At 40.6% G+C, this 20591-nt stretch overlaps 1 protein-coding gene across 1 annotated transcript in view; it reads left to right on the plus strand.

Annotated features, from left to right (window-relative positions):
* Positions 1-229: 229 nt before the first annotated feature.
* Positions 230-20591, plus strand: part of COL11A1 (collagen type XI alpha 1 chain) — a 235035-nt gene continuing 214673 nt past the window's right edge. Inside the window, exons 1-2 of the mRNA XM_007055218.4 lie at positions 230-641; positions 19775-19942. Of these exons, the coding sequence (XP_007055280.2) occupies positions 527-641; positions 19775-19942 (283 nt within the window). The 5' untranslated portion in view covers positions 230-526. The remainder of the gene's footprint in view (positions 642-19774; positions 19943-20591) is intronic.

Below are 20591 nucleotides of genomic sequence, written 5' to 3' on the forward strand. Positions count from 1 at the left end.
TGGAGCCCGCTGCGGAGCGCACTGGCCGGGGCGCTGCTGAGCACGGAGGCTCCCTGCGGGCTGCTCCTGCCATTCCTTTCATTCCCCAAGTATTGATCTGCCCTGGCTGGGCGGCTCGGGGGGCTGGTCCAGCCTGCGGGGCCCAGGGAGGGCGGGCTGTGGGCTGCCGGAGGAGGCGTGCGATTGGCTTCTGACCTGCCGCTGGCTTGTCAGTTTGGGCTCCCGGGGGTGGCTGCCGAGTGCCTCTCGCCCAGCCCTCTGACGGGATGGAGCCTTTAGGGGGATGCCGCGCTCCTGGCGTTTTGATTAAAGCCCCTCATCTCCCTGCAGTCTGAAGGCAGGGCACCGGGGGAGGACGGGGCGGAGGGGGCCTGCACGGAGCAAAGAGCGGGACAAAAAGAAATCCCCTTTGGTGGTTCACGGATGGCTCTATAAGAGGCAGCATCTCTGGGAATACCGTGGAAGGGACGGAGCTGGTATAAATTGAAGGCGCCCGGAGTCCGGTTCACACTTGTGGGCGCCCAGCATGGAGATGCAGAGATGGTCCACAAGGTGGAAAACGAAAAGGTGGCTCCCGGACTCCACTGTAACCACACTCATCGCTTTTACTTTCCTTCTCCAGGCTGCAGAGGTCAGAGGAGGTAAGAAAGAGACGGGAGCTGGGCGCTACCAGCCAGCCCCCCTCCCCAGCTGGGGAGGAAAATGCAGGACAATGCTGCCGCCAGGTTTCAGAGGAAGACCTGTCAAATTAGATCCCCGTCCTGGGGAGGCGAAAATAATGGGGTGAGGGGTTAGCTCAGGGTATTAAGCCCAGCTGGGAGCCTCTTGCAGAACCAGCTTTACAGGCGCTTTTCTAAAGTGCTGATGAGTTAAAGACCCCCACATCGACCTCTTTCTTGTAACTGCGGAAAGGGAGCAGGGGGCGAAGCAAGGCGGTTTTGGACACAGCTCTGTGTTCCCTCCACCACGAAATCCATTTTTAAAACCAACAGATGTTTCTGCGATTTTCAGCGCGATTGAACGTACCGACTCAGGAACCCGATAAAGTTCACCCAAAGTCTTGGCTAAAGTGTAACAAAAGTCTCTACGCTCTCCTCCTAGGAGAGGGGAGATGCGGGGGGGGGGGGGGGGGGGAATCTCAAGATTTCAAATACTCCTTAGTTCTTCTTTCTCTATTTTTCGTTGCAAAGATTTTTAATCGGCAAAAGTTTTCCAAAACGCGGGGAAGAGAACATCTCTTTTAAATGGGCCCGTTGCTAGCCCGGCAACTCTCTTCCAAGTTCATGGCCCTGCGCGCCCTGCCAGGTGGGGTGTGCAGCTCCCACTTGGAGAGCCGCAACTGACCGGGCGATCGGTTTGGGAGCTAAGGGATCTTACGTGGCACAGCAGGGAGGTCAGTGCCAGGAGCTAGGCTCAGCACCTCAGCCTTGCACCGAGTAGCGGCTCCCCCACCCCTCCACCCATTCCTTCCCCGCATCCTTGGGGAAGACTGAGTGGTCCGTTAGGTGTCTGTGGACATGGTTAGCAGGGTGCAGTTCCTGGGAGCTTGCAGACCAGCGAGAAGCCGCAATCCTCGCCCTCGGGAGGGGGAGCTCAGAAGGTAGGGAGGGCCCTGAGCTCACACGTCTGGGGGTGGGTGGGAGGGGGAGGGGCGCGCAGTGCATAACCCCGAGGGCTCAACTCCAAGAGCTGCGCTCCTGCAGAGATGCCTGGTAGTGTTAGGAGGAGCAACAACCGGTCCAGAAGCGTCCTGTTTGGGGACCTTCTTTGGAAACCAGCGGAACAGTCCGATCTTATGACCTTAAAAGATCTGCTTGCATATATGTGGAACTACACATATAACCTGGCTGTGCATTCTCCAGTGACTTTGAACTCCTAGCTGAGTGGAAATGCCGCTTCTTCCCACTGCCATCTGCTGTAGGGGTTAAGGCTCTTCTTGTGGCAACCTAGCTGTTAGGGGGCCTCACAGCCTCAGGGGGCTGATGCTCCCAGAACACAGCCCTGGTTTTGTTTATATCATTATCTGTGACGAGATTTGCCCGTTTTTGAAGAGAACAGTGGTGTCGTTTTCCCCTTTCTGAGTCAACAGTAGTTATGGTGGGGAGCACAGAAAGGTGAATAATCAAAGTTTCCATTCAGCATTTTGTACCTGGTCACCACTTGAATTGTGGCAGATCAATCAGTAATTCTGCCCTCTGCTGGTCTCATTTACAGTTTAGGGAGGAGGGGGCCAAATCCATCCTTGCTGCAATTCCAATGACTCCAGTGGAGTTACACCAAGGATAAGTTACCCTCCCCCTTTGCCCCCCATCTAGCTGCAGGGGTTTGGGTACTCATTACTATATTGAAACTGAAGTTATTGAATGAGGGATACTGAAGACAAAGACTGGGTAGATTGTGTTTTAAACCTAATATGCCAATTGAATATGAGCTGGAGATGGTTCTTTGCAGCCTTCACTTCATAACAGTATTTATTATGAGTTCTGGGGTTGAATCTAGATTTTAAATGAAAATCTGAACCCAAGCAGCACCGATAAAAATTCAGCGCAAGCTCCTTGGTATTTACTGAAATTATTTTAATAATAACAGGAGCAAAGATTTGTTAGATTGATACATTTACTAAAATAATACCTGAGTGAAGAATTACTTTTAAAGTTCTTTCTCCGTTCTAATGAAGCAAGGAAATATCAGAAATGTAAAATGACAGGGAGCATCTTAAGTTTTCCACAGTTTGTGAGTTTTCCTGAAAACTGCCTGACAAGTGACACAGTAGTTTAAATGTTCAGAAACAGGGTATGCCATTTGCTTACAAACTGCTGGTAGCTGTGTGGTTAGGGCTCAGTCCAACTGTTACTGAAGTCAGTAAGAGTCTTTCCATTGACTTTAGTGGCAGCTAGATCTGGATTAATTTCCCATATGAAGTATTATTAAGTTATTTCTGAATAGTCTTTTATGTGCTCCACTGTCATTTAAAAGACTTCAAAGATAAAAGAAAATAACATTCACTAATATCTAAGACAAAAATGCTCTGTTCAGTGACTGACACTTGAAAGCAGGAAAGAAAATAAATAAAACTTTTGGACACATCATTGTAACTTATGTGATAAAGTGAATATATTGCAGTGTTTCATCAGAATGCAGTATAAATCATATCTTTGTAACTACATTAAGATTAGACCTCTGATTTTTATTTTATTGGGCTTTTCATAAACTGTCAGTTTATAAAGCAAATTACACAATGTATTCATATAAAGTGTTAAACTTTATAGTAACTACTTTTTTAAATAAGACACATTTCCTGCTATTTAGAAAGACCTCAACAAAATTCCTAAGAGTCTTGACTTTTTCTTACATATTGCTTTGCTTTTTTTTTCCATAAAGAAAAATGATAGTTGTCTGTCCTGGGATGAATGAGGGTGGAGAATTCCTGTTTAGGCTCTTGAGGTTCTCCACCTTAAGGCATAGAAAGCCATAGAAATGAGAAGCAACTGAATGGGGAAAACAGTGAAATATATTTTGTCGCTTCAGTGCCCACTAACTTCTCAGCAACTCCGTTAGAAAATATTTTTGCTTTATAACCTGGTACAAGTAAACAAAATACAACTTTAAAAGACTTTCTTTGATTCCCCCCACCCCCAACCCTCTCACCTTTAAATACCAAATGTGTTGGCAATGCATTTGGAATGAATAAACTCATTTAGTCAAAATGGCATGGCTTCAGCACTATAAATTTTTGCAAGGTCCTGGAGTCAATGCACTATTGTAATGCTGATTTAAATTTCATGAGCAAGAAATGAAAGAAAATCAACTTTTTTTTTTAAGCTTTTCTGGTAAATGGAAACCTTCCTATTCATCAGTGTGCAGGACAATATTAAGAATTCGGATTGAAAATGTGATTGGTCAGCTATATAAAGAAAATAAATATATGAACTTCTGTTTAAGTAAATCAATGGATGACAGAGTATTTGCCTGAATATATTGTAGATGCTTTATTTTAGTCATCCCATTAGAATGCTTCCCAAACTTCCTTGGAAACCAGCAGAAATTCTTGGTGCATAAGGAATGGAGAATTGGGCCCATTACAATGGAAAAGGAAACTTTTTTCTAATATCCATACCCACCTAAAAGTATGTAATTCAGTTCTGAATGCTTATTGGGTCTCAATGGAAATGTAGCTTTTCAGCTTTCTCAAAATAAAACTGTTTAACGTCTAATTATTATTAACCAACACAGAAGTGTTGATTTCAAATAGTAACTTGTAAATGTCTGGTCAGATCAGCTTATTAGTGATGTAGCTCCCCTGTGCTGTTGACTGGCATGCTGTGCATTAATGCTCAATTGTGAAAATGAACAATTTTCATGTCTCCCTTAACTTAAAATATAGTAAGATATTTGTAAAAGCCAGATTCATTTTATTAAAAATACCACAACCCTCCAAAGGTTAAAGAGATAATACATTTCCAAGCTTGAAAAAAAATGAGTTAAGTTGATCAACCCATAAGAAGAATTATTGAGAATAACTACTGGTGGGCCCAGCTGAAAAGTTTGTTTGAGTCCCAGGGATCAGCAGGTGAAATGGTCCTATCTTCTTCAGAATGTGCTGTCTGACCCTGCATGAATATGTCTGTTTTTTCTTTTAGAAATATTGCAGAAATTCTAAATTAAAGGCTTTGTCTTAGACAGGCAACTGACAAAGAAATATGACTGGTATGTATTGTAGATTCTGCAGACTCTAGTGCTTTATATTTAATTTACAAGGAGACTTGACAGACTCCTGAAAGGACAATTCAGGCTGTGTCTTTTTACCAGCTTTGCAGTACAAAAACAAGACAAAAAACCCCTTCATATTTCCTAGCTTTATTTTTTGTCTTGTTTAAAATATATTATCAAGTCCAATATATATAAACACACAAACATAGCACACACAAATGATACATATCTAAAATGCTATATCTATATTAATCCAGAGGCAATTGTTTGAATTGATATTCTACACTAAAAAGAAAAAGCTTCCTTAACACAAAACCTATTCTTGACTATATGATGTTTTCTGATAAGTTAAAAGGCTTTGTAAAAAACAACAACAACAACAAGAACAAAAAACCTGGTAAATTTGGCATCTGCAGTATTTGTAGCAATAGGACCTTTAATTCCAACGAAGGTAAAGCATAACAAAAGAACCATGGCATTATTGCTGAACTTCAGTTGCACCTAAAATGTTCTGGAGCAATTATGCCTCTTACAGATTTTTTTTTTTTTTTTTGTACAGTGAGGAACAGTAGGGTTTCCATGTGCCAACAAGATTAAGAAGTTGTTTTTCTTTTCTCACTAGAGCTCTTTGCTTCTTTTCATAAGAAATTCTCTTAACATTTATTAATTTATTGTTGTCCTGACTATTTGTTGATAATGGGTGCAAATAGATTAAATGGACCTTGGGAGACACCTCTTGTGTTAAGCAAGTAGAGTCTCACAAAGCAATAAAGACTTGCCCTTTGGATGGACATGGCAGAAATGGGAAAATTAGCTTTTACTGAAATTAGATGAACACAGATGCATTTTGTCAATAGTTATAATTAGAATACCAAGGTTTAAATACCACCTTTGCAAACTATAAATGTAATACATTAATTGTTGACCTCGTTATTTAAATACTAGCAGGAGCTGGCAGTATTTGAGTTCTTTCAGCACATTATCACATGTAAAGGGGACATAAAACCCTTTGTAAATTTTAGGCCTGGGATTTCTGTATATGTCAAAGTGTTAATGCATTCAGCATGTGAAACAGAATTTTGTTTGGCAGAGGTGGTATTATAAGTGCATATTGTTTGCTACCAGGTTAAAATGAAGGATGCATAATAAAAACAAATGCACAATAAAAAGTACAGATACTGATCTTGCTGTCATTGAAGTCGATAGCAACTGAATGAAGTTCATAGTGACTGTATAATATGGCCCAAATGCTAGTCATTTTGTTCAATGGAAGAGTATTATTAAACTCTGAGTCTTACACACCACATGTCCACCTTTAAGGTGAGCAGGATTTGGCCCAACACAAATACTAAAAATATTCTAGCAATCTAAATGGTTAATTATAATTTTGGAACAAGATTATTATTCAAGGTCAAAAGCCTTTGATGTCAGTTGGCTGCAAAACTGGGGGGCTGATTTGCTTGGCTTATAGTCATAAGGAGTTATGCCATTGACTTCAGTAGTTGTAGGATCAAGTTCTCAAGCTGTGGGACTTTTTAAAGCAGATCCTCAACTTGTGCAAATGGTGTAGATACATTGAATTCAATGGAGCTATTCCAAATTTCACCAGCTGAAGTTCTGATCCTTACATGCCTGTTCTTTTCTTCTAAAGATTTTCTATATATATATATAGTTGAAAAATGTACAAATGTACCACATTCAAGGCTGTAGTCTATAATCAGGATATTTTTGAAAGCTAAAAAAGGTTTCAATGAAATACCTCCTTTGTGTATCTGCAAACATTTGGGTTCAGAAGTCCCAATCACTTATTTTTTATATTTAACTATTAGCCACATGTCCTACTAAAAGAGGGAACATAGTGTCTCTTGCTGTGCTAATCACCATTTTTAGGTTACCCTCTAACCTAAAAAAATGGTGATCAGCAGAGCCAGTGACATGGCAATGAGATTGTGGTAATGGAAAAATGATATTCCAGGAATTTAATTTGTGTTTTGATGGTCTCAGAATGTCACATCTGAAGGTACTGTCTCCATGAGCTAGTAGTTCTACTAAAGAACTTTTTAGCTCAGCAAGTAAAAGAGGCTTCATCATGCTTAGACACTGTGAGAATAAATTCTGATTTCATCAACCAATACTCTGATGTAAACCAGCAGTAGCTCCAGTGGAATCAATATTGAGCTGGATCCTCATTACTGCAAATTGGCATAAGACTTCCATGGAGTTAAAAGGATTTATACCAGCTGAACATCTGACCCGATATTGCTCTGGTATAAAAATAGTGGAAGCAATCTCAGAATCAGATTTAGGTAATGCATGCTCTGTTTTAACGAATGCTGATTATCATATGAAATAATTAATATACTTAGTCTAAAAGAAGGTCTTACTCTAAAAAATGAAGAAGCCACAGTTTAGGCAAAATATGTGAAGTATTCATGAAACCTCAACCTCAAAAATGTAGGTTACACTCCATGTCTAGACTGTTTTTGGTCAGTAATGAAAACCTAAAAGGGTACTCCTTAATTCCTGCAAAAATATTTCAGCTAAATGACTGATACCTTCGAGCTAACATCATTAAGGGTCTGAGCCTGCAGTTTATACACAGGCAATCCTTACATTGACCTCAATGTGAGACCTGAGTAGGATTTTTACAACATGTGTTTTACAGTTTTGGGCTCTGAGAAGAGACACAATTACTTGTTGATTGTCATCTAAAATACATCAAATAGCTTCACTGTGTGCTTTCATTTTCTTTGAATTATAATTTAACAATGTTGAGTGAATTAAGAGAGCTCTGCATTGGCCTAACTGCTCCTGACAAAGTCAGTGGTAGAATTTTCAGCGTCAGACTTCTGTGAAACAGAGTTAGGCCAAGTGGCAAACAGTCCTATGGCACCTTATAGACTAACAGATGTATTGGAGCATAAGCTTTCGTGGGTGAATACCCACTTCGTCGGATGCAGAGTTAGGCCAGTTCTGAGTGCTTTTGAAAGAGCCCACCTGTTACTGAAGTAATTATTTAAAGCATTCCTGTATGCATCTGGATAATCTGTTCTTCTTATACAACCAAATATTGAAGTGATCTACAACAATATCCTAGCCCTCCTGGAAATGCCATCAGCCTTTGGCATTTTTATCTGAATGCTCTTAAGGTAAAGTGCATTAAGGTAAAACTGTAGTGATTAAAAGAACTACATTTCTCACCTCTAAGTAGCAGTCATGAGTCAAAATCTCAAAGCTGGGTGCCTAAAGTTAATCTCTTAAATTGATATTTAAGCATCTAGATAAGGATAAACTGATTTTCAGAGTTGTTGCACACCCACTCCAACTAGATAGTTTAGATTTCATTTCTAAATCTTGAAAATTAACCTCTCGGTGCCTCATTTTCCCGGTCTGTGAAATAGGGCAAATCATAAATATTCACTTTAGTAAAGCACTTTGGGATGGGTAGATGAAACTTTCTAAGAATTAATAATAATTACTGTTTATGTTTGGTTTTCAACTTCTGAAATGTGCCTATCACAATTGTCCTTGGGTGCATGTACAACATTAAAAACTACTCCGATACAAACATAAAAAAAGATAAATAGGGTCATTGCATTATAAAACCAGCAACCACCCCATATGGCAAATGCCTATAATAGTACATGCATTTTGAACTGTACCCTAAATGCCAACAGACTCAGAGTCTGTTCAACCAAAGAGGGATGTGAATCCAAAAGTCAAGGACTTTCTATTGGAAATGCTTTACCTCTAGCTATCCATATCGAAATCGAGAGCTGTTAGTAAATGCTACCCCATTGATTAACTAGTTATTGGCTACTTAGGGTCTGTCCTGTTATTGCAGGTTCATTTTAAGTTATTAAACTAAACTGTTAGCTAAATGTTTACAGAATTAGAGAACAGGCTGAATAACTGCAAAATCAGGAGGAAAATCAATATCTGTCCAATATAGTTCAAAACATATTGGACAACTCAGTGTACAGCTTCCTGTCTCTCCTTCTTTTTTTTTCTTTTTTTTTTTTAGTATCTATGTAAAGTAATTGAATCCTGGTAAAACTGTTTATTGTCATTTATTACTACATCCATTTAAAAGGTGGAAGCCTTATACCTAATTTAGGTGATGAGGATCTAGCACTTTCCCCAAATTGGGAGTATATTGTCTGAATCTTTCCCAGAACTGAAGAGAACAGCTAAGGATTTACCAGCCCAAAAACTAATATTTCAACAACTGTATTTTATTAGACACTTGAGCAAAGAGTTACATTTTTAAACTAAGTATAGTCAGGTTCAGGCTTGGTGAGATTTCTGATGGGAATTAATTCCTGATCCAGAGGCCTGCCACTGCAATAATCTTATTGTCAGGCATGCCTTCCTTCTATATACAGCTGAGGTGATATGGCATAAGGAAAGAGGTAATCTTTAGCGTAACTCTATCCTAGAGCATTATAGTGCTCAGTCACTAGCCCTTTAATTGAATCTGAAAATGCAGTGAAGGGGTAGATTACAATGTGCTGAAATTGGTTTGCCCTACCTAAAAGGTGGATAACCAAATTCTGCACAAGCTGAAGCTTTTAAGTGGTCTTTGGCTGTGGCAAGATCCATGTATGAGGGCGAAAAAATCGACATTGAGGGACTTCACAAGTGAGAAGAACAATTGCCCATCACAGGCTTCTGGGATGTCTCTTAAAGGAATGATCAAAGCCACTGAAAAGGAATTTTGTTCCTGCCACAGGATCCTCAGACAAGAGAGCAATACTTCCTCAGTCAAGTGCATTGAGGGCTACTGATGGATGTTATAGAATTAGTGTGGATATTTGACCTCAGTCCATTGCCTTGAGGTCATTGTTCACCATGAAGACTATCTGTCCAAATCCAGGTCTGAAACACAATTGACTAAGATCCAGATTATTGGAGGATATCCATTGATGATGGAGTTGGCTTATAACCAGCTTCTTAATGACCATCCCCAGGAAGGTGGGGTGGGGTTAGGTACTGGCTGGTAACCGACAAGCCAGTTAAAGTCAAGAAAGGTGTTTTTGAGCAGGGATCAGACCACAGCACATTGAAGATTTACTCTCCCTAAAATCATAATTCCCAACAGTGAAGTGCCCAGGTATTCTATATTGTCTTTCTCTAGACAGGAGTAGCAAGGCTCTGACCTTGGAACAATCTCTTGTTTTGCAGCAAAAGCAGACAAAATTACTGTCCAAGATATTGTGTAGGTAGTTGATATGAACATTAAAAAACAGGGGTTGAGGTGATAAGTGGTTTATTTACCTAGGTGTAAAGGGTGTGATACAGACACATTAACTGCTCAGAATGATTGGGCCAGAACCTCAACTGGTATAAAACAGTGCAGCTCCATTAGCCAGCTGAGGATCAGTCCCATTTGTATGTATATGTACGTGGTCCACTAAGGATGACACATTATACTTACTTTAGTTATTACTGATAGCTTATACTTACTTTAGTTATTACTGATAGCTTGAGTCAAGCAAATCTTATTCAGTTGCTATTTTGACATGATTTTATCTCTCTCAATATTATAGTGGAACCCAAGAATGTGACTCTGTCAGGGTTTTTCTTGTGTTTTGGAGTAAAAATACATTTTAGGTTGAAAGTCAACAGACCCTTGACCCAAATATTACTGTTTTAAACTTGTTAAAATAGTTTTCCAATTTTCATGTAAGGCACAGAAGCTATTACTCAAAAATGTGTAATTGTTTAATGGGAAAAGCTACTCTTCATAGGACCTGGAGCTTTTTACCTCTACCTTACCACTCTGAATACAGCCCAGGTTGGTAGGCAAGGATGGATAGGTTCTGTGAAACTTTTGGAAGTCTACTATCCAAAAAACACCACCGTATCTAGCACTAGTTGTACCATTTTTGCCCCGGACAGAGGGACCCAATACTGAATAGGCATAGAGACCGAAAACGTCTTTCATCTTTGGAAACTTGCATTGCTATTGCCTGTGCTACAGTTGTTCAGTGACTAGAAAGAAGGTTCCAGTCTCCACCATTGTAAATCCGGAGATGTTCTTGGCTGCTAGTTACTAAAATAAAATTAGCCTTAAAGCATGGTTATAGTCAGATACTATCACTTTCTTAACTCAAAATATCTGCTTCCTTTGTAAATCCAAAGTAATATCTGCATATGTTAGAGAATTAAATACATTTGTGCTTCTCTTTACTCCTTCAGAAAAGACACAACCATGGGAGGGTTAATTAGGTTTTCTTATAATTTTAGAATCTTAATGGTGGGTGCTGATGCATGAACTAGACAGTCCGACTTTCTGATCCCAGATTGAATTTGCAGAAATCACAGTTAGAGATAACATTCTTGTAAACTGAGACGATTTAATATAGCACCACTCAAAGGTAATAGCCATCTCCTCTTGCCTTGAACTTGAAAAAAATCCAGAAATTCCATAAAGCACACCAAACGTCAACAGTGTAAATTCTTATGACTTTGTTACAACCACTCCCCTTTTTGGTTGTTTTTTGTCTAACTTAGTGCTCTATGTTCACCTACAGGGAGCATTCCCACAAAGGGCATGGAGCTCCACTGGTTTAAACTAGCTGAGTATGCCTCAGAGTCTCCTGTCAGACAGGGTGTGGGTGTGTGGGTTTCCTCCTCCCTTTCCAGTCTATGAATGTGAAGCTCCAGATCCCTTGGAGGATCAGCTAGAGGCACAAGCCATCTGGGTGGAGAAACTGAGCTTCTGTATTGCTGCATGGCTTCCCCAGCACTCTGACACCCCTTTGACAGCATGATTCCTGTACTGCCCCTGCCCTGGAATCTCCTACATGTGGAATTTCCTCAGTGTGGAGGGGAAAGCCACACAAGTTAACACAGACTGTAGGCCACATATTGGGACAGAAAGAGGTGAGGAAAAATAAGTTTCTCTCTTATTTGTGAGTAAAGTGCTGTGTATATTTATGGCACTATAAAATACTAAATATGAAGACCCATGGTCTGCTGCCATTACCAACAATGAGGAGTACATAACGCCTAGAATAGTCCCACTGAAATCAATGGTACTGCTTGCAGAGTAAGGTGCTATGCAACATAAGTAGAGATATCAGAATTTGGCTCCAAAGGAGGCCAGATTCTTAACCCCATACACATGTTGTGTAGAAGTCAATGGAGGGCAAGATATTGTTCATTGTGAGTAAGGGGATCAGAGTCTGCTCCAGAGATGGAATCCTAGTGTCATTTTTACAAAGTCACTTTTCAAAGTATAAATGCCCTTTATTTTTTAAATGAAATTATACTGGTTATTAATCCATAAGAAGTAGTAGGGCACTATGCATTTTTTAAAAATCATTGTATCTGTGGGAAGTCTAGTGCTGGAAGTGGTGACCCAAAAATGGAATCACCCCTTCCTATCTCTTTCCCCACAAAAGGGCTAGATTCACCTGCATACTCCGGATACTTTGTGCTGCTCTGGCAATGTATAATTGCTGGAAACCAAGTTTAAGTGGCCGGTTAATTTGAGTTTATGTCTTATTTATCTCACCAGAGTGGTGCAGAAAAGTCAGATGGTACTGGTGACTCTTGCCCAAAATATAAATAGAAACATAATGTAATTTTTCCAGGAATTGAAAATTTATCATAGAAAACAATTTCTGTGATAGCTGAAAAAGTGACAGCATGATACAATAGCCAAGTCACTGGCTGTGAATTAACATCCACTAAATTCAAGGGCCAATTGTATTTAATATAAAATAAAAGTTCTGTTCCATATATGTTTTATTACATCCTTTAAATTTCTCTTTGTCCTAAATGTGCTGCAGTGTTAATGACGTTTTAATAAGATCACTCTGCTTTAAATTCAGAGGGTTGTGTGCTTGTCTGGCTATACCGAAAGAAGGACAGGAGACATTTGACATGGGTTTAATCAGGCTGCAACTTTATTATTAGATGTCTGGGACTACCAGGCAGATAAAAGTGTACAGTGCAGGTAACTCCATGTTTTCCGTAATTACCCAGGGGCTTTTACCAGCCCCTCCTCTTTTTTTCATCCAAGTCCTTTCAGCAATTTTATTGCCAGGACCTTACCATATCCAGGGGGCTTCTGCCAGCTCCCCCTCTTTTCCATCCAGGTCCCTTCAGCAAATCCATTGCTGGGACCTTACCATCCCCCCCTCATAGAAGGGATAAGGTGGGCTATAAGAATGAGGGGGGTTGACTCCCTGCTGTACCAATCATAGGAGTCCCCAACCACCCCCCATTCATTCCTTTAATGAACACCTCTTTTTAAGTCCTTTTCCAAGCCATTTATCCGGTCACTGTATACCTTTCCAACGGAGTACCTGCACTGGACATCCGCCACAAGGATGCACCAGCAATTAGCTTGGCTGCCTCCCCCCCCCCCAACCCAGTCGAGTTCCCAGACATCTTTTACTGCCCCTCCTTCTAAATTGGCCAAAACAAATGGGCTCCAAGGCTTCTTTATGGGGGAACCCCATACTCCTTGAATAATTTGGTAACCCAGAGTGACCAAATTGCTGAGCCTCTTAAGACCCCAAGGGATTTGGCCATCCTGTTAGAATCTGCCGAACCTTGTTCAATCAGGTGGCACTCCACGGCTCTCAGCCAGACCATGCGTGAATGCATGCCTGACAACACGGATCTGCATCAAGTCCCTTCTTGTTCTGGGCAGTAATTGAACTCCTTTACACATTCCCAAATAGTGTTCTCTAATGTGTGCCACATCATGCCAGTGATTGCTGACGGGCCCTCTGCGCACAGCAGTGGCATGAGCTGGTCCAATAACATGCTTCTCCTTCCATGTCAACACAGTCTTGTCCCATCCTGGACTCCAGCTGCCAACCCTTAAGGCCACTAGGACGTCTGCCTATTCACATAAGAAAAACAATCCTGTGCCCACCGATCCACACCACCTTGTCCATGGGTGGTCTGCCCACATCTGGAATGGAATGACAGTACATTAATGGTGACTGACCACCCAAGGTTGCTCTTTGTAAAAGGTAGGCTCCAGGCCCAGGGTTGCATCTTTTAAACACTTCCATTCCTAGGGGATGAGTCAGCAACCACACTATCCCTTTTGCAGAAGTTTTCATCTTTCTCCCCCCTCCAAGCCATAAAGCACTGTTCCTTTCTTTTGGTCATCCAGCCAAACACCCTCCTGCTTAAAGGTGCAGGGCAGTCACTCTTAATCAAGAGCGTCTCCAGCAGTAATCCAGATGCCAGTTCAGCAGCCATCTTGAATACAAATGGTGAAGTCTTCCTCAATATTTAAAGTCTCTGGGCCTGATTCTGATCTCACACCAGTTTTACACTTGTGTAACTCCACTGACTTCTCGTTGTTACTGGTTTACGGTTTGTGTAACCTCCTCCCCCCCCAAAAAAAATTCTTCAATGGAATTATGCCAACAGAGAAGTTGATCTTTTATTCCTACTCAGAACACGGTTCTGCACATTCAGTTGCTCCTCAAAGCTGTTAATATTTTTATATTTGTACCGTTCTGGTTTATTTTACTTCATGTTTTTTGTTTAGTCCAGTGTGCAACAAGCCTAAAAAGCAGTGGAAGATTACAAAGTGTGCCCTAAATGCTACACTCAATATGAAATACTGTGGACCAAATCCTGCTCTCAGTTATACAACTGTAAATCTAAATACCTTCCCTAAATGCATGGAGTTATTTCAGACTTACTCTGGTAACTGAGAGCAGAACTTGCCCCTGTAAATTTAAATGTCTCAAATAGAGAGGTGTTTTTGCTCTAAAGACACTGTGTCATTAAGGTTGTCTTGTGCTTCGGCCTCTCTGTATTAGGATATTGGGCACCAGTCTCCAGCTTACTAGTCAACACTTCCAAACAAACCGAAAAAAGCTGATGGATGGAAGGTAGATGGAAACACATGAACCTCGCTCACACGTTGAGACTGTTTTTAAGGAAACTGTAAAATGATTGTTTTTGACAATCAATACACTGACAAAGAATTTAAACAATACAGTCCTCCATGTCCTCTCAGCAAATCCAACAATATGAAACTCTTCTCTCATTATTCCTGCATAACATCCATTAACATCCATGGAAGTTACACATCTGGAGAGAACAAGTCCCTTTGTGCCAAATCCTACCCCCGTCAACGGTACAGAGGTGCTGCAGAACTCTGCACTATGATATTTCGTGGGAAGCAGAATCTCTTTGGCTAGGTTCTCCATTGTCTGGTAACCAGCACAATTGTGATCTGAGCCTCAGGGGGCCTCTTAGGATCTAAAGCTGCGTTCTAATAGGACATCCTTGGGTTCAGATCTTTCTGCATGTGATTGCTTAGTCCATATAGGGTCCGATACAAGCCATTGGGACTTCTTGTGGCTGTAAGGCATGTGTGAGCAGATCCATTTGCAAGGTCAGGGACTTGTACAGGTTTGTACTTATTTTCCAGTTTACCACAGCAACCATAGAACCAAATTTTCAGATGTGGTATTTGAATTTTTCCTGATCAATTATAGTTTTTGCAAAGAGGGCCATGCACCCATTTTGTGCATCTGAACAGAGATCTGTGCATGCAATTTTAATAGTTTGGTATTTCCTTACATTCCCATCCCCAGACACCAAATCAGAAGCCATATACTACCTGGATGCAATAGTGTGATATGACATAATATTTATTGCATTTTTCTTTAGCTTTTTTCTCCTAGGAGAAGTAAACAGACAGGGGTAAATTTCAAATACACTCCATTGCCTAGTGAAAACCTTGTCTCATTTCAATGCCAGATGGAGAAATTGTACCAGAAGAGTACCACCTAGAGTCAGGCTGAGTAAGAGTCCCTTTAAGGAAGCTTTTGTGAGAGGGTCTATCACAGGCAGATATCTACTGATGCAATAGAATATCCTGCAAAATTAAGATCAGTCAAAACTGAACAACGTACAAACTTGGAGGGTCCTTAGTATCTCAGGCTTCCTCATATGGGCAAGTGTTGAATGATATCAACCAGGTCCAGATTAACCAATGTGCACCTGAGGCACTTATATAGGGCCCCACCTCAGGGAGGCTCCCAACCACCGGGAAAAACCCAAATCAATAAACTGAGTGGCACTGCACCCCTGTGAACCAGGTAGTAATGCTACTCACTCGGATTTTGCCCCGCCATCCCTCTATCATGATGGAGGGGTGGCCAGGCCAAATCTAAGCAGGACTGTGGCACTGTGACCCTGTGTGCCAGGTTAAAGCTTCATTCATTCAAATTTGGCCAGGCCACTCCTCCATCATGACAGAAGTGTCAGAGCCAAACCTGAGTGAGTGGTGCTGGAGTATGGCTCTGGGCCCACAGATGTTTACCATAACCTCTGAACTATCAGAAGACTTGCCACACCACCCTCTCCCCCACCCAGAAAATCTGATGTCTGTTCCTGCCACACTTCACCCTGCCCTCCGCCCCCCGGGCAAGGGATATTTCCCTGCAGGTTGAATACCTCTGTTCTAGAGAGTGAGAAGTGGGGGCAGTACACTGAAGTTTTGTCCAGGGCGGCAATTGTCTTGTACATCACAAACTGTGACTAGTTTAAGGAAGATACCGCTACACCCCTCAGCAATTCCCATGGTGCACAGGGTCCCAAAATTCTTTATAAAGAGATTTCGTCTCGCAGATACCTAGGCCCAGATGAATGAGGCACTGCATTTTATATATTTCTTTGTAGGTTTACCAGGGAACTTCCTTTTCTCATTTTGGATCACCATTTCTTTTAAAGTTTAATAATCAGGTGGTTTTGTATTTTCTGTTATGCCAGGCAAAGTGGTGGTCATCTCACAATATGTCATAAAACAGATAAGGTTAATTTGTTACTCATGGTCTACTCTTATTTAGCAAAACAACTATATTGTTATTGGAGATGGCCAAATTATCTGTTTTCAGTAAGTTTCCCTATTTGAAAATTGTTGTGAACAAGCTTGCTAGGTTTGCTGTCCAAATTATTTGACTAACAGTTTGTGGAAATAAATTTTATCTTCTGGGCTGTTTGGAAAGTATTCCGTTTTGACGATCTGCTGTTTGTGATGCGTGAGCAATCACCTATATCACCTGATATCCCTCTGTTCCCTGACAGACACTTTTTAAAACAGCAGAACAACAAACGATGAATGATCTTTTTTTTGTCTTGCTGACATTCCAATTCAGATATTCCATAAACAGCCGTTACCCAAACAGTAATGAGGAAGAAGTCTGTAGAAATGTCTGCAAACAGCAACAGGGGCACAAAACTAGTTAAACTAAGCAGCCATTTGGAATTTGAATGAATATTCATATTTACTGATTCTGCAGTATTTTTACCAGCTCTAATCATTATGTACATTGCAAAAAACACCAATAAGTTATTGGAGAAACAGTTTGGCCAACCCTTTTACGGTTGTAGAGGTGCATTGGCATGTCTCCCACATGAGTAATGAGACAGTTCAGTGAACATATATCATATTCATTGAAATTAATAGGAATGCTTTTATAAGGCATAAACCAAGGTTTACAAAGTTAAAGCTCGTATTTTTAGATTTTGTGCAATGATTTTGATTATTTAATGTTGAAAGTAGCTTTTCAGAATGTTTAAATTTAGTTTTAGGAAAATGTAGAATAGATATCTTTTATTTGTAGCAGGTGTACATTTAGGGATTCTTTCAGGATGTATTAACTTGTGATAAACATTCAGTATTCTGTTTATTTTTGATAATAATGTAATCTTGGTGGGGGAGGAAAATATCAGAGGTAGAATTATTTAAAATAAGTTTAGCAGAAGTTCACTGGTATTTTTTTCTGAAAATGTATCACCAGATGGAAGGAGCCATATACTTTGTCATCTCATTACGGAAACCTTGGAACGTTTTTACTTTAGAAAATCCAGAGCTGGACTTTTACAGAGTGAGATTTAACCACACACTTGACTGCTTTTGATTATCTGTCTTCATGCTGGCAGTGCAATGAGCTGAGTAGAATGAACTATTTTAGTTATAAGTGCACTCACATGTGTTACTGATAGAATGATTTATGAAATGCTGAGCTGAAGCAAAATCAGTACTGAAGACAATACTGGCTACGGCTGAGCAAACAGTGAGGAAAAATATTCACAAACATTTCCGTGATTCTAACTAGAATTTCAGTTTTACTGTGTTTTCAACCTTTCTGTTTGCTGTTGGTGAACATTCATTAAAATACATGAATATTCACAAGCACTGAATTTCAGGCCTACACTTGATATTTGTGGACTCATTAAATGAATAGTCAGTAGAGAATACATGCATTACTACTGCCTGCTTACAGTTCATGAACAGGAGAAAGAAGTGATACATTCACCAAATACATTTGTGTTGAGAATCTGCTCAGCCTTAACAGTGGAAGTAATTTAATTTAGTTTTAAAAGATTGCCTTTATAGAAAGTGGTTAGAATTTTGCCTGCTTAGAGACTTCAGGATTGGGCCCAAAGGGAAGACAATCAGTTAAAATGATCTTTTTCTCTATAAAATAAAGAGTGCCAGCTTGACATCCCTATTTCTCCCCTGAAGCCATACAGCATGGGCAACGTGATGTAAGCTGCCTCACCCAACTCCCACATTTGTTTTCTGGGGCCTCTTTTGAGGGGAAAGTAGTTCTGTCTCTATGCCATTCAATCCTTGGCATCCCTGCAACAGTAACCAAGGATGCCAAAGAGTTCAAATTGTGAGTGTTTTTGTTATGTGGACACTTGTTTACCAGGACCTGGAGTGAGAATTTAAAATTACTTCACACCAGCCAGCAGCCACAGGCTACCAGCAATCTTGATTGGATTGTTTTAGATTATTTAGACGGTAAGACCTCTGGGGCAGGGCCAGGGCCCGAGATCCTCTTTTTCTTTGTGTTTGTACAGTGCCTAGCACAATGGGGCCCTGGTTCATGACTGGGGCTCCTAGGCACTACTGCCATATAAATAATAATAAATAATAATGTGAATCATTGACCTAGAAACAACAGGCTCTGTCTATTTACTCCTTTTCTGAGCTACCCAGTATGGTTTGCACACATTTTACAATATCATGGCTGTTTACACCATCATCCTGTTATGCCTAAAATCAAATCTGGATGTATTCAGAGATCAGTTAAGCATTGGTGCCTGAACAACAGTTACTGTATATTAATGCACTGATCTCATAAGAATGAATACAAGGTGTCACGGCAAGCTGTTCTGAGCGAGAGATGACTCTTCATGCCTGTATGGGGATTAAACATCTTTGTTGTGCTCATTATTGTAAGACTCAATAGTGAACATAATCCTGCTCCTTTAAGAGACAAACCATTACAACAGGGCTCCCTACAGTGAAAATCCCAAATAAAGATCTGAAGTGTGGTTCAGTCCAGTCAAATTCTAGAAAAAAGAGAGACCCAACCAGCTAACTTTCCCCAGCCCTCTTTCTAGAAATCATTCCTCCTTGACTCTTGTGGCCAGACTGCACCCCAACTCCCCAGAGCACATCCCACTTCTAATGTGTTCAGCAGGGTGGAGGGCACATTAATTAATCCCCCACAGTTGCTCCAACTCTGTAAAATTCCTGTGATGCTTCTTTTAGCTAGATGGGGAGACAATTAGCCCCTTTCCTACCAACTTCTGGAGAAGAGTGCTGTACCCTCAGTCCCATGTGGTGAGAATGTATATTTGTATTAGGGGTCAAAGAAGATTATGTTTCAGAGCTAAGTGTTGGTACAATATATGAAATGCTCGTTAAGTCATTTCCACTTATCAGAATTCATGTGTTAAAGGAATCTGTGTTGTAAGCACTAATCTCCAGATTATTTATGAAATAGTAAATCTCAATTAGCAAGTGACCTGTTAAAAAAAATCTGATCTTAACTAACTTACACTGGGTATGATGAACTCCTAGATATTTGATGAGAAAATGACCCTGTTAAAATAATATTCTACTGTAAGAGTAGCCTGCAAAAAAACAAATATGATGTAGCCACTCTGATGATTAGACACCTGCATATATAATTTAGCAATGAAATTCATTTCCTTTTTGAAACGTTGCAGTATGAATGATTCTTTGTTGTTGTTTTTGCTACTTTTTCAGCTGAACCAGTTGATGTGCTAAAAGCATTAGAATTTCACAAGTCACCAGAAGGAATATTAAGAACAGCAGGATTTTGCACAAACAGAAGGGATTCAAAAGGATCGGATGTTGCCTACAGAGTTTCAAAACATGCACAACTCAGTGCCCCAACAAAGCAACTGTACCCAGGTGAGTCTATAAGAAAGTCAGCTTCCTGGCGTGTTTTCTTGTTGTCCCAGACATGCAGAAAGATAAACAATATACAATGGATGTGGTTTAATTTGACCACTACTATATTATTTAACTCATCTTGGAACTAACCTACAGTAATTCATACATGCGGGTCATTGTTCCTTCCTTAATTGTTTCAACCTAGTGGAGGGCTGCAATGACCCCCACCACTCTCCACAGCTGTTCCCATCACATTTCTGGGACTGTACCACTAAGCCCAAATTATGCAGGTTAAGGAGCTAGGGAATGGACAATGCCTCTCTGCTGTACCAGATGTTAGGAGACCCAATTCTGCTCCCCAGCTTCTTTAGGGATGCCTTCCCCTAAGTCACTTCTAAATCCAGTTTTTCAGGGAACTGGATCCCTATGGAATAAGTACCAGCACAGGATACCTGCTAAATTGTGACATCTCTCCTCTGACCTAATTTACCAGATCTCTGAGCTGCTGTGGGAACGGCAAAAACTCACCCCACAGCATCCTGCCTAATATGGTGGTGAGGGAGAATTCTTTCCCAGTCCTAAATAAGGCAACTAGCACCATGCCCACAGTAGACCATAAAAAATTAAATCCTACACTAATCCCAGGGCTGGAAGCTGCTAATCAGGC

This window comes from Chelonia mydas, chromosome 8, assembly GCF_015237465.2.
Source record: "Chelonia mydas isolate rCheMyd1 chromosome 8, rCheMyd1.pri.v2, whole genome shotgun sequence".
In the NCBI taxonomy this organism is placed as follows: Eukaryota; Metazoa; Chordata; order Testudines; family Cheloniidae; genus Chelonia; species Chelonia mydas.